This window comes from Zea mays, chromosome 5 (assembly GCF_902167145.1).
Source record: "Zea mays cultivar B73 chromosome 5, Zm-B73-REFERENCE-NAM-5.0, whole genome shotgun sequence".
NCBI classification, from domain to species: Eukaryota; Viridiplantae; Streptophyta; class Magnoliopsida; order Poales; family Poaceae; genus Zea; species Zea mays.
Genome location: NC_050100.1, coordinates 192,233,804 through 192,246,945, shown reverse-complemented (window position 1 = coordinate 192,246,945; position 13,142 = coordinate 192,233,804). Strand labels below are relative to the sequence as shown.

At 44.9% G+C, this 13,142-nt stretch overlaps 2 protein-coding genes across 4 annotated transcripts; one reads left to right on the top strand and one right to left on the bottom strand.

Moving 5' to 3' along the window:
• Positions 1-8,384: 8,384 nt before the first annotated feature.
• LOC109939987 (protein PEROXIN-4) lies at positions 8,385-11,812 on the top strand. 3 transcript variants are annotated; one of them, XM_020538615.2, is made up of 6 exons: positions 8,385-8,746; positions 9,538-9,606; positions 10,019-10,138; positions 10,217-10,345; positions 10,452-10,581; positions 11,485-11,812. In XM_020538615.2, the coding sequence occupies exons 2-6, from the start codon at positions 9,601-9,603 to the stop codon at positions 11,571-11,573; spliced, it is 474 nt and encodes a 157-aa protein (XP_020394204.1). In that variant the 5' UTR covers positions 8,385-8,746; positions 9,538-9,600; the 3' UTR covers positions 11,574-11,812. The 3 variants fall into 3 exon arrangements, with proteins under 3 accessions (XP_020394204.1, XP_020394206.1, XP_020394205.1); XM_020538617.3 differs by lacking the exon at positions 11,485-11,812 and adding an exon at positions 10,718-11,240 and having other exon boundaries at positions 8,427-8,746; XM_020538616.3 differs by having other exon boundaries at positions 8,468-8,735.
• A 127-nt stretch (positions 11,813-11,939) lies between these two features.
• Positions 11,940-12,766, bottom strand: LOC103627456 (serine carboxypeptidase-like 34). The gene is made up of 3 exons (XM_008647749.4): positions 12,604-12,766; positions 12,295-12,493; positions 11,940-12,212 (listed from the first exon to the last, which is right to left on the bottom strand). The coding sequence occupies exons 1-3, from the start codon at positions 12,726-12,728 to the stop codon at positions 12,060-12,062; spliced, it is 477 nt and encodes a 158-aa protein (XP_008645971.1). The 5' UTR covers positions 12,729-12,766; the 3' UTR covers positions 11,940-12,059.
• Between the last annotated feature and the right edge of the window lie 376 nt (positions 12,767-13,142).

Sequence of the window (13,142 nt, the reverse complement as noted above, 5' to 3'; positions counted from 1 at the left end):
TTAGTTCTTGACTTTAGGTACCCAAATAGTTTTGGGTCCTTTGGCATTAGACACAAGAACTTTGGGTACCCAAACACAAGTCTTGGATCCCTTGTGCTTGCCCCCAACATATTTGGCAACTAACTTGCCGGATTTGTTAGTTAAAACATAAGATGCATCAAAAGTTTTAAAAGAAATATTAAGATTATTTGATGCACTAGGAGTTTTCTTTCTAGGCAACTTAGCATGGGTTGGTTGCCTAGAGCTAGATGTCTCACCCTTATATATAAATGCATGATTAGGGCCAGAGTGAGACTTCCTAGAATGAATTCTCCTAATTTTGCTCTCAGGATAACCGGCAGGGTATAAAATGTACCCCTCGTTATCCTGAGGCATGGGAGCCTTGCCCTTAACAAAGTTGGACAATCTTTTAGGAGGGGCATTAAGTTTGACATTGTCTCCCCTTTGGAAGCCAATGCCATCCTTGATGCCCGGGCGTCTCCCATTATAAAGCATGCTACGAGCAAATTTAAATTTCTCATTTTCTAAGTTGTGCTCGGCAATTTTAGCATCTAGTTTTGCTATGTGATCATTTTGTTGTTTAATTAGAGTCATATGATCATGCATAGCATTAATATCAACATCTCTACATCTAGTACAAATAGATACATGCTCAACAATAGATGTAGAGGGTTTGCAAGAATTAAGTTCAACAATCTTAGCATGAAGAATATCATTTTTATCTCTAAGATTGGAAATGGTAGTATTGCAAACATCTAGTTCTTTAACCTTAGCAATTAAATTTTCATTTTCTACCTTAAGGTTAGCAAGAGAAATGTTTAATTCTTCAATCCTAGCAAGCAAATTATCATTATTATCTCTAGGATTGGGAATTAAAACATTACAAACATGAGAATCAACCTTAGCATTTAAACTAGCATTTTCGTTCCTAAGGTTGTCAATCATCTCACGGCAAGTGCTTAGCTCGCTAGATAATTTTTCACACTTCTCAATTTCTAGAGCATAAGCCTTTTTAACCTTAACATGTTTCTTGTTTTCTTTAATTAGACAATCCTCTTGGGAATCCAAAAGGTCATCCTTTTCATGAATAGCACTAACTAATTCATTTAATTTTTCCTTTTGTGCTATGTTAAGGTTGGCAAAAAGGGAACGCAAATTATCCTCCTCATCACTAGCATTATCATCACTAGAAGATTCATATTTAGTGGAGGAGTTAGATTTAACCTTTTTCCGTTTGCCGTCCTTTGCCATGAGGCACTTGTGGCCGACATTTGGGAAGAGGAGTCCCTTGGTGACGGCGATGTTGGCGGCGTCCTCGTTGTCGGAGGAGTCGCTTGAGCTTTCGTCGGAGTCCCACTCCCGACAAACATGGGCATCGCCGCCCTTCTTCTTGTAGTACCTCTTCTTCTCCTTTCTTCTCCCCTTCTTGTCGTCGCCTCGGTCACTGTCACTTGATATAGGACATTTAGCAATAAAATGACCGGGCTTACCACATTTGTAGCAAACCTTCTTGGAGCGGGACTTGTAGTCTTTCCCCCTCCTTTGCTTGAGGATTTGGCGGAAGCTCTTGATGACGAGCGCCATTTCCTCATTGTCGAGCTTGGAGGCGTCTATAGGTTGTCGACTTGGTGTAGCCTCCTCCTTCTTTTCCTCCATCGCCTTGAATGCGACGGGTTGAGCTTCGGATGTGGTGGGTTCGTCAAGCTCGTTGATCTTTCTCGAGCCTTCGATCATGCACTCAAAACTTACAAAATGCCCGATAACTTCCTCGGGGGTCATTTTAGTATATCTAGGATTACCACGAATTAATTGAACTTGAGTGGGGTTAAGGAAAATAAGAGATCTTAGAATAACCTTAACCACCTCGTGGTCGTCCCACTTTATGCTCCCGAGGTTGCGCACTTGGTTCACCAAGGTCTTGAGCCGGTTGTACATGTGTTGTGGCTCCTCCCCTTTGCGAAGCCGGAACCGACCGAGCTCCCCCTCGATCGTTTCCCGCTTGGTGATCTTGGTGAGCTCATCTCCCTCGTGCGCGGTTTTGAGCACATCCCAAACCTCCTTGGCGCTCTTCAACCCTTGCACTTTGTTATACTCCTCTCTACTTAAAGAGGCGAGGAGTATCGTTGTTGCTTGAGAGTTGAAGTGCTCGATTTGGGCCACCTCATCCTCATCATAGTCCTTATCCCCTACCGATGGTACCTGTGCACCAAACTCAACAACATCCCATATACTTTTGTGGAGTGAGGTTAGATGAAATCGCATTAAATCACTCCACCTAGCATAATCTTCACCATCAAAAGTTGGAGGTTTGCCTAATGGGACGGAAAGTAAGGGTGCATGTTTAGAAATGCGAGGGTAGTGTAGGGGGATCTTACTAAACTTCTTACGCTCTTGGCGTTTAGAAGTTACGGAGGGCGCATCGGAGCCGGAGGTCGATGTTGATGAAGTGTCGGTCTCGTAGTAGACCACTTTCCTCATCCTCTTTTGCTTGTCCCCGCTCCGATGTTGCTTGTGGGAAGAAGATTTTTCCTTCTTCTCTTTGTGGTGAGAAGAAGATTTCTTCTCCTTCCCTTTGTTGGAGGAGATCTTCTTCTTCCCCCTCCTTTTGGTGCGGGACTCTTCCGATGAAGTGCTCCCGTAGCTTGTAGTGGGCTTTTCGCCGGTCTCCATCTCCTTCTTGGCGTGATCTCCCGACATCACTTCGAGCGGTTAGGCTCTAATGAAGCATCGGCCTCTGATACCAATTGATAGTCGCCTAGAGGGGGGGTGAATAGGGCGAAACTGAAATTTACAAATATAAACACAACTACAAGCCGGGTTAGCGTTAATAATAAAGAAACGAGTTCGCGAGAGAGGCGCAAAACAAATCCCAAGCGAATAAGCAAGTGAGACACGGAGATTTGTTTTACCGAGGTTCGGTTCTTGCAAACCTACTCCCCGTTGAGGAGGCCACAAAGGCCGGGTCTCTTTCAACCCTTCCCTCTCTCAAACGATCCACGGATCGAGTGAGCTTTCTCTTCTCAATCACTTGGAACACAAAGTTCCCGCAAGGACCACCACAAGATTGGTGTCTCTTGCCTCAATTACAAGTGAGTTTGATTGCAAAGAAAGGATCAAGAAAGAAGAAAGCAATCCAAGCGCAAGAGCTCGAAAGAACACAAGCAAATCACTCTCTCTAGTCACTATGGCGTTGTGTGGGATTTGGAGAGGATTCGATCTCTTTGGTGTGTCTAGAATTGAATGCTAGAGCTCTTGTAGTAGTTGGGAAGTGGAAAACTTGGATGCAATGAATGGTGGGGTGGTTGGGGTATTTATAGCCCCAACCACCAAAAGTGGCCGTTGGCAGCCTGTCTGCCCGATGGCGCACCGGACAGTCCGGTGCCCCCTGCCACGTCATCACTGCCGTTGGATTCGACCGTTGAAGCTTCTGACTTGTGGGCCCGCCTGGGTGTCCGGTGCACACCGGACACGTACTGTTCCTTGTCCGGTGTGCCAGTATGGGCGCGCCTGACTTCTGCGCGCGCTGCGCGCGCAATTAATGCGTCGCAGGTAGCCGTTGGCGCGATGTAGCCGTTGCTCCGGAGTCGCACCGGACAGTCCGGTGCACACCGGACAGTCCGGTGAATTATAGCGGACTAGCCGTTGGAGTTTCCCGAAGCTGGCGAGTTCCTGAGGCCGCTCTTCCTTGGCGCACCGGACACTGTCCGGTGTACACCGGACAGTCCGGTGAATTATAGCGCGAGTGCCTCTGGAAATTCCCGAAGGTGGCGAGTTCGAGTTGGAGTCCTCTGGTGCACCGGACATGTCCGGTGGCACACCGGACAGTCCGGTGCGCCAGACCAGAGGTGCCTTCGGTTGGCCCTTTGCTCTTTTGTTGAATCCAACAATTGATCTTTTTATTGGCTGAGTGTGAACCTTTAGCACCTGTATAACTTATACACTAGAGCAGACTAGTTAGTCCAATTGTTTGTGTTGGGCAATTCAACCACCAAAATTATTTAGGAACTAGGTGTAAGCCTAATTCCCTTTCAATATTTTTCTAATTGCAATAGTGTAACCAACGGAACAATAAAATGTCCATATGGTAGAGAGATGAGAGGAATTATTAGCTCAGTCTTTTGGAGTTAAATACATGGGAGGAAAGGGCAAAAATTAATGTAAAACCATAATTATAAAAGTGATATCAGGATTATTATTTGTTTATTAACCTTTTTCTATTCAGAGTTCCCAGGACAAATAATAAAATATTTAAAATTGTTTTATGCTTCATAGAGTTGAGGGAAAACTTTAGCTTGCATTCAATTGCAATCGAAAACAAAAAAATGCTAATATAAGTGGCGAAGATTTTTTGTAGTGAAGGATGTACGAAAGTTATTCACAAATATCCAACATGGTTAAGCAGTTTTTTTAATGTGGCATATCTTCTCCGATTCTTTTCTTCTTTTCTTGGCACTGTTTCTAGCACTTAGATAAACATGTTAGCATTCAAAAAAATAATTTACTAAGTCTAGACACATATCTTGTTCTTCGTTGTGCAGTTTTCACCTACTTAGCACATATGAGTTCCAAACAATGTGTTGGACATCTAATCACCAAAACAATAATGGAAATGGCCCAAGGACACATTTCCCTTTCAGTCCTCTATACTCAAATACCTACATTAGAGACATTTTTATTTTTATTGTTTATACATACGTATTTGTCATACTCTCAAATGTATTGTACACATTTTAGTTTTGCTAAACTGCTTATTTAAAGTATTCAAATGGATAGAGGACCATTTAGAAAAACTCTATATATAGTGGATTCAGCAGTGTCCTCTAAATTTAGAGGACCGTTTAGAGGACGTTGCTAGAGAGCGTAGATGACCGTTTGATCCTCTATATTTAGGGTAGAGAACCCTTTAGAGACCCTTGCTGGAGCCAGCCTAAGAATGTCAGCTAACGTGCATACGTCAGATAGCATGACCAGTGGCGAAGCCACCAGGGGGTCCGGAGTGAGCCTGGCACCCCCAATGGCCCAACCAAGTCAGATTAATAATGTATCCTATAGCCCATTATCTTGCTGCCAGTTTATTATTTGGTAGTCTGAAACCCTTAATTTTTGGCCAACCAAGTGGATTAGTTAAGCTAGGTAAAGATTCTTCTTATCCGATGGTAGATAAATTATTGAGATTACTCTTAACTCTCCCTGTGTCAACTGCGACCACAAAGAGAGCCTTTTCAGCTATGAAATTTGTAAAGACACGTCTTCGAAGAAAAATGGGAGATGTCTATTTACGAGATTATCTGGTCGTTTATATTAAAAGGGAATTAGCGGCAATGATTTGTTCTGATGATATTATCAAGGCCTATGATCTAGCTAATACACGCAGAGCTAAATTCAAAATAACTAAGATGTAATTTTATTTTGTTTGACAAAATAGATGTTGTTTCATTATACTGTTTTTAATGAAGATTATATATCAATATATACATTGTGGTTGATTCCCTTGCCATTTTTATATTGTGTCCTTGCTGGTTTGGTTGCTTGGAGGCTAAGCCTGCCCCCTCTGTCTTCGGATCCTGGCTTCGCCCCTGAGCATGACCTTGTGCATTACGGCGGCGCAAACCGATTAGCATATTTTGCTGAGGAATAACATCAAACAGCTTGAGGTTGTGGGTGAAGACTACGTGGCTCAACAATGGGCGAGAGTTGCTCCAACGGTTAATATATCGTGTGTTTGGTTGGGTATGTGCACCCGTGCAAAACTCTACAGATGTAAAAATTAGACAAGTCCATCTATTTGTTTACTTGAATGTGGGTCTGGACCAGGCCAGACTCGTTCAAAACGTTGGCCTCGGCCATGCCCCTGGGATACGGCCAAAAGGCACGTTGCCCGCGAGCCAGGCTGCGCTCGGCCAAAGCGCCTGCATCCCTCATGCTCTCCTCGTGTTATGGTTCTTGGCTACTGTCATCTCCTCTCCTCTAGCTCTCCCTCTCGCGTCTCCTCTCCCCCTCGAGCGAGCTCCCCTCTCACTTGAGCTCTCCCCCCGCGCGTGCGAGCTTTTGCGTCTCCTCTTCCCACGTACGAGCTTTCCCTCTCGCTGTTGTGACACTCCTGGCTGAGATTTGATATTTATGTATAAAAATAGCTCTTGGCTGAGATGTGGTATTTATAGTACTATTGGTAGTTCTTGGTTGAGATATGTTCTTCGTCTGATTTAAGCTCTCCCTCTCGCATGGTATAGTTTGCTAATTTCTTGCATAAAAATAGCTTTTGGGTGAACTATTACTAAGCTTCACCTGAGATCTACACGTTGTGGGGGTTGTCTTTAGCTTGATTTTGGGTGTGTTTGGCTAGAGAGTCAACTATAATGGAGCGTTTCATTTAAGTTTTAAAGAATGCATCCGTTCTATTTTACGTATGGCAAACATAATAAAGTCGCTCCTTTTTTGTTTGTTTGAAGGATAGAATAGAGCTGAGCCGCTACATCCTTTGTTTGGTTGAAAAACCTCGCATCCGATAACATGAGCATTATATCTATTTATAGTAAATTTCATATAAAAACTCTATCAACCACTCCGCTTTCTCTATGAAACCAAACAAATAGAAAATAAAAATAAACCCGATCCAGTACCCTCTACTTCTCAATCAAATTCAAATGACATCACTCCATGTCCGTCGTGTCAATTTGCCGAATAAAAAACCTCTCAACTGTCAACGCTATCCCATAGATCCATAGTTGTAACCTTATCTATAGATGTCCACAAAGCATGTGGCCCGTTAGCCCAGCACGAAGCACATTTTTTTAGCACATACTTGCCCAATACATCACGGAATGAAGCGGGTCCGGGCTTAGCCTGACCCGGATAGTGTGTCGGGCTTGACAGGAATTTGAGCCAGTTGGACTGGCCCGAGCACGACCCGTTATCCGCCGAGCTTTTAAACTGGCCCGTTCAACAATTTCAGCTCGGACCTGGGACCTAGGCTGCCTTACGCATGCGGACGACCCAACTCCGCCGCAGCACGGCCGCAAGCCCGCAACTCCCTGTATAAGTCATGCGCGTCCGGCAAGGCGACAACCCTAACCCTAACGCACTCTCCCTCCCACATGCGTCCTACTGCCTCTCCGTGCGGCGGCCGCAGCTCTCTGTCTCGGCGACTCGGTCTCGACCTCTCGGGGTCCCTCTCCCTCCGGCACGGCGCTCCCTGCTCCTCCTCCCAGTGCTCCCTGTTCGGCTGCTCCCTCCTCCCGGTGCTCCCTGGCTCCCTGCTCGGCTGCTCCCTCCTCCCGGCGCTCCCTGCTCCCTCGGTCCCTCCTCTCGGCAGCTCCGACGGTGGCTTCCCTGCTCAACCGGCCAAGGTAACCTTTCCCTGTAACTCTGTAAGCAAGCTCTCAGGATTAGTGGTTGTGAATCTGTGATTAGCTTCGGCGTCAAGATTATTGGTTGTGAATCAGAGCCGCGATAGATCTTCCTGGCGGCAGGGTGGGCTAGCTGTTGCTCCAAGGGTAGCCTTGATTTATCCGAACCCATGGTAGCCTTGATCCGGTCTCGGGCGCCGTTAGTGTTCCAAAGGTTCACGCCGCGATAGTTCTTTGGAACTGGAGGACATGATTGAACCCATGGTGGGCTAGTTGTTGCTCCAAGGGTGACCGGCAGAGCAGCAGGTTCAGTTCTTTGGAACTGGAGGACAGGCTTGGCACTTCGTTCATGCTAGATCTTCCTCTGCGGCAAGGAAACGTTTTTTTTGTTCTGTCTAGTGTCTAGACCTGATAGTTTATCAACTGAATAAGTTCATGCTGTCTTGAGTTATGTGCTTCTAGAACTGAATAAGTTCATGATGTCTTGAGTGGGCATAGTTTTGAATATATATCTTGATCCTGTTGTGATATTGTTTAGGTAATCTGTTTATATAAACTGAATAAGTTCATGCTGTCTAAACCTGATAGTGAGCATGTTCAGTTGCTGTCTAAACCTGATAGTGGGCATGTTCCTCCTGTTTTGAATATATATCTTGCTTTCAATACCACAGTATCATTAAATAACATAGTATTATCTCAAAACTGCAAAAATACTAAGCTTCCAAACAGGACCTAAATGTGTGGAAGATAAGATTATGCAAGAGCTGAACAAACTCTAAACGGAAGGAAGAAATAAGTACACAATTGCATTTCTTAATCTAAAAAACAGCTGCATTTCCTTGCTAATATCTTCTTATTATGACATAAGAAATATATGCAGAGATTTCACGCTAATGCAGACCTAACTACCTGCTCTTCCTGCTTATCAGCTCTATTTTCTTGGAGGAAATGAAAGGCATTTTGGTCTTCACGCACAAAATCATAGTAGAGAAATAATTAGAAATACACAGTATTTTGTACACTTACTAGAACTAAATCAAACTACATATTTTCTCAATTACGCCCCAAAATTAACAAGAATGATCGACCCAAGTCAAATAGCCTATCAAAGGTAAACAACTAAAGAAGTATAGCACCCACCCGTACCTATTGGACAGGCAACGTCCTCATCTTCATCTCCCAGGTTTTCCCCTCCAATCACCCCCAGGTCTTCCTCTCGCGAGTTGCGGTCTCGCGCCCCCCTCCGCCGACCGCCGCCTCCTCACAACCGCGGAAGCTGCTTCCCTCTCCATTGGACGCGGCCAGCTTCCATCTCTCGGTCACCTCCCTCTACATCCCACGGCCGCTACCACCTTTCCTCTACCTCACACGGCCGCCGGCCTCTCCAAGGTCTGCACACGGTATGCTTCTCTGCTCAGGTTTCTAGATGATATTCTGGGTTTAGAGATTGGGGGTTCCAACGTGTAAGCAATCATACACGAGCTTGCTTGGATTCCCTAGTCCGAAGGGCTTTGTTGGCAATCGAACCCTAAAATCCTTCTTCTGATTCGTTCAGTTAGTTGTAGATTTGTGTGCTGACGGATGCCCTGCTAATCCAATACATCGATCCGTGGCCTGTCTAGATTTTTGTTCTTGAAAACGGGCAAGGTCGACATGAGTTGACAGTGTACGAGTTCTTGCTTTCTTGTTATCTAATCAAGGTGTTGGTGCAGCTTGTTTACCAAAATTTAGGGGGTCACGTGCTGCTCGGCTGCTCGGCTTCATTCATGTGTGTAATAGCTAGTAGTCTGGTACTGCTATGTGGCATTGTGGCTGTACTATATAATAGGGTTATTACTTCTTATTATTGTATTAGTGACTTGTGATGTACCATGCCATAGTTGCAATAGCTGCTATGATTTGTGTTGTTTATATATTTGCAAATGTAATATGCTACTGATTTATTGTGCTGGACATGATTTTTAACTGGGCTGTTGGCGGGGATTTTTCCCCATCGGATCCCCGTATACCCGACGGGGACGGGGACGGGGAACAGGGAATTTTTATTTTGGTGGGTACGGGTACGGGGAGCAGTCCCCGACGGGGAGCAGCCCCGTTGACATCCCTACCCGTGATAAGCCCATCATGGTTCATTTTCACTATAGAGTTTCACTGTATCTTTCGAACTTAGTCTTATTTCTTATTTTGCCAGCATTCAGCGACGCATTTGCCTATATCAGCACTGTGGTCATAACTCTAGTAGAGAAAGGAGAAGATGCAGGTGAGTGCATCATTGCTTCATTGGCACATTGATTGCATATCCGTGCAATATGCCAGCCATCCCATAAAATTTGAATGATCATGTTTCCTTATGCTACTTGATGCATCCATTATACCAATATGCGAGATCTAATAGCTAGAAATCTGCATTTTATAGGGAGCAATGTGATTTTTTTGTTGTTACCACAAGTTTATTGTGTATTGCCATATTGGTTCAAGTATGTCATAAGTATAATAATGATGAATGAAATGAACCTGTTAAAGTGTTAATTACTTGCAATATAGTTTATAGTAACCAGGAAATTTCTACATGCTACATCAAATCCTGCACCACACCCATCGGATATTTTGTGCCGCAAGGGTTCTTAACATGAAACCTAAAGCTTTTTGGCAATATTTTTTTTTATCTCTAGGCATCTAGGGCAAGGCTTTTCAAGGAGTACAAGGAGGTACAACGAGAGAAGTCAGCTGACCCTGATATCCAGTTAATATGTGATGATTCCAACATATTCAAGTGGACTGCTCTTATCAAGGTTATTTTTTATTGCCGTAACAGGAAAGATCGTACGTTTACTATTGCCTCTTCTAATTATCTATATTTATGTGGTTAGGGCCCTTCTGAAACACCTTATGAAGGTGGTGTGTTTCAACTTGCGTTCGCAATTCCAGAGCAGTATCCTCTACTGCCTCCTCAAGTTCGATTTTTAACCAAAATTTTCCACCCAAATGTGCATTTCAAGGTTATATGAGACTGCAATGCCCTGTTTTGTCATTTATTAAATCTGAATCAAGGGGAAGTGGAAATTTCTGTTTAGTTACATTTGTTTCCTTTTTTCCTGTTTTTAGACAGGTGAAATTTGTCTTGATATATTGAAGAATGCATGGAGCCCTGCATGGACCCTTCAGTCTGTTTGTAGAGCGATAATTGCTCTGATGGCCCATCCTGAACCAGACAGCCCACTTAACTGTGATTCAGGTACCTCTTCTCACTCTATATCAAACTACAGTACACGAAAAACTACGACGTTCTACTACTTTTCTATCTTTATGAATTAGACTGAGTTGATATAATATTAATCTTAATGTTGTGGACTTTAACATATGTACTTTAGGACATATAAGAAATATTAAGCTATTGCTGTAATGGAGACCTGAGAATACATCTCAAGTATCAGGACTCAGGAGTCAGGAGTGACATCGCAGCATGGGAACCACTCTTTACTCTTAAGGTGGTAGCCAAAAGAAGAAGAAAAAAGTCATTCCGAGTTATCAAATGTAGTAGCAGAACTGTTGTGCTACAGCACAGCTAGATTTGAAGGAGCAGTTGCATCACTATTTTGTAATTCAACTAGCTGTTGTAACTTCTAGATCTAATTACACTACAGACAAACCCAGTGTTAGCGTCTCCCACATGAGTGGAGTCTGGAGAAGGAACAACCGAGGCAAGCTTTACTCCCGCATTTTTGCAGAGAGGCTGTGTCAAACCCAGGACCTTTGGCTCAGTGGAAAGGCTTATCACCACTGTGCCTGATCTGTCCATCTAATTAATCTACATCGTTACAATATGGCCCCTACCAAAATAAGCGACGCTGGTCTTTCTCATTTTCCATTCAATTGATATGTTTGTTATCTTTATGGTTTACTGTGTGATTTGTTGCCCTTAAAGCAAAGATACCACCGTCATCTCACTGGCTTTTTAAATTTATGTATATATTTTCTCTCTTAATATGATATCATCAATGGACTTTTTGCTACCATGAGCTAGGATCCTCTAAATGTGCAGTTATACCTTTCTGATTAATCATGTGCTGCCCGAGATAAGCCTATCAAGTAGTCTGAATCTGTCTCACTTTCTGGCTATCTTTTTGCTCAATCATAGGCAATCTCCTGCGGTCGGGTGACATCAGAGGCTATCAATCAATGGCCCGCATGTATACAAGGCTGGCTGCCATGCCAAAGAAAGGTTAGATGTAGAACATGTGCCAAGCCAAGAGCCTATGTCAGTCCATATGTTGTCAGGTTTGCTGTGTGCTGTCTGTCTGTGAACTTGGTGGTTCTTGTTTCCTAATAAGTCCTAACCATTCATGTGTGTGTATTCTGTATTCTGTATCCCGGATTCCCGATGCTTGGTCTGTGATGTAATAAATCCTGGAATTCAACAGTTGTTACTTCTGATCTATTTATTTAGTTGCTCAGTATTTCCGTCAGTTTCTGCTGCGCAACACTACGGAGGTGTCTTGTTTAATGTTTCATATGCTGTCAGCTACTGCGACAGTCTTGGAGGACACATTCAAGAGACAGCACAGTACGTTGTGATTTTGAGCATTATGAATCTTCTCTATTAAAACCTGACTGACTTTTATTCCTGAACCTTTTCCTTTTTTTCCGATCGAATTACACATGCATCTTTGGTAGAAGCGAGAGAGAGAGAGAGAGAAGAGGGGGAGACAGCAGTTAGGGGAACGCCGTTGGGGGCATCTTGGTGCCTGCCAGGAAGTTGCTGAAGAGCGTCAGCGCCTGCCGCGGCGCGTGCAAAGGCACCTCATGCCCAGCGCCGCGGATCGTGACGAATGTCAGGCCCTCGTACACGATCGTCCATCCACCAACCTGTTTTTTTTTCGGCGGAGGAAGACGTTAGAGTCAGTCGATGCAGCTGCTCCTGAAAAAAACAAAAGTCAGGTTAAGTTACCTGCAGATGGTCGTACCACGGCGTCCACTCCTGGACGGTCTTGAGCCCGAGCTTGTGGAGGGTGAGCCTCGTCGACGTCACGGGGATCCTTCCGTCGGTGTCGCCGCTGAACACCCACAACCTGAGGCCGCCGGCGACCAGCTTGCGGATGACGGGGAGGGTGGAGAAGGCGGCGTCGTTCCAAGTGTAGATCGCATCGCTCCATGCGCGAACAGCAACACAGTTCGATTCGAGCTTTTCAGTTTCGGTGCTCCTAAAACCTGAAGAGTAATGAGAGAAGAGAGAGAAAGAGAGAGAGGCACGACGCACCTGCAGCGTGTCCAGTTGTAGCCGATCTTTGTCACGTTCGCGTGCAGCGCCGCCTGGACGTCGGGTCGATTGAAGTAGACCTCCGAGTACTCCGCCGTGCAGGGGTCGTAGCCCGCTGGCTTCATGATCCATCCTCGCTGCAATTCATCAAGATCGATGCGATGCATGCATGCATGCAGGAAAAAAAACAAAAGATGAGAACTGAAACGAAGAATTTGACAGCTTGTTCGCTGCGGCTTGCTGCGGCTGCAATCCGGCTGCGGCTGCGGCTTCTACAGTATTTTTCTCTCTATGGATTGCAGCTGCAGCAATCCAAACAGCTGCAACAGTGTCGGCTTGTAGCCAGCCGAACACGCCCTGAGCCATTTGGGTTGGCCCGAGCACGACCCGTTATCCGCCGAGCTTTTAAACCGGCCCGTTCAACAATTTCAGCTGGGACCTGGGACCTAGGCTGCCTTGCGCACGCGGACGGCCCAACTCCGCCGCAGCATGGCCGCAAGCCCGCAACTCCATGTATAAGTCATGCGCGTCCGGCAAGG

Bases quoted from the DNA above. Each gene is read 5' to 3' on its own strand.
- LOC109939987 (XM_020538615.2), top strand. The intron at 10,139-10,216 runs GTTATTTTTTAT...TTATGTGGTTAG, and splicing joins AGTGGACTGCTCTTATCAAG to GGCCCTTCTGAAACACCTTA. The intron at 10,582-11,484 runs GTACCTCTTCTC...GCTCAATCATAG, and splicing joins CCCACTTAACTGTGATTCAG to GCAATCTCCTGCGGTCGGGT.
- LOC103627456 (XM_008647749.4), bottom strand. From the start codon at position 12,728: ATGAAGCCAGCGGGCTACGACCCCTGCACGGCGGAGTACTCGGAGGTC. The intron at 12,494-12,603 runs GTGCGTCGTGCC...TCGCGCATGGAG, and splicing joins TACAACTGGACACGCTGCAG to CGATGCGATCTACACTTGGA. The intron at 12,213-12,294 runs GTAACTTAACCT...AAAAAAAAACAG, and splicing joins CGTGGTACGACCATCTGCAG to GTTGGTGGATGGACGATCGT.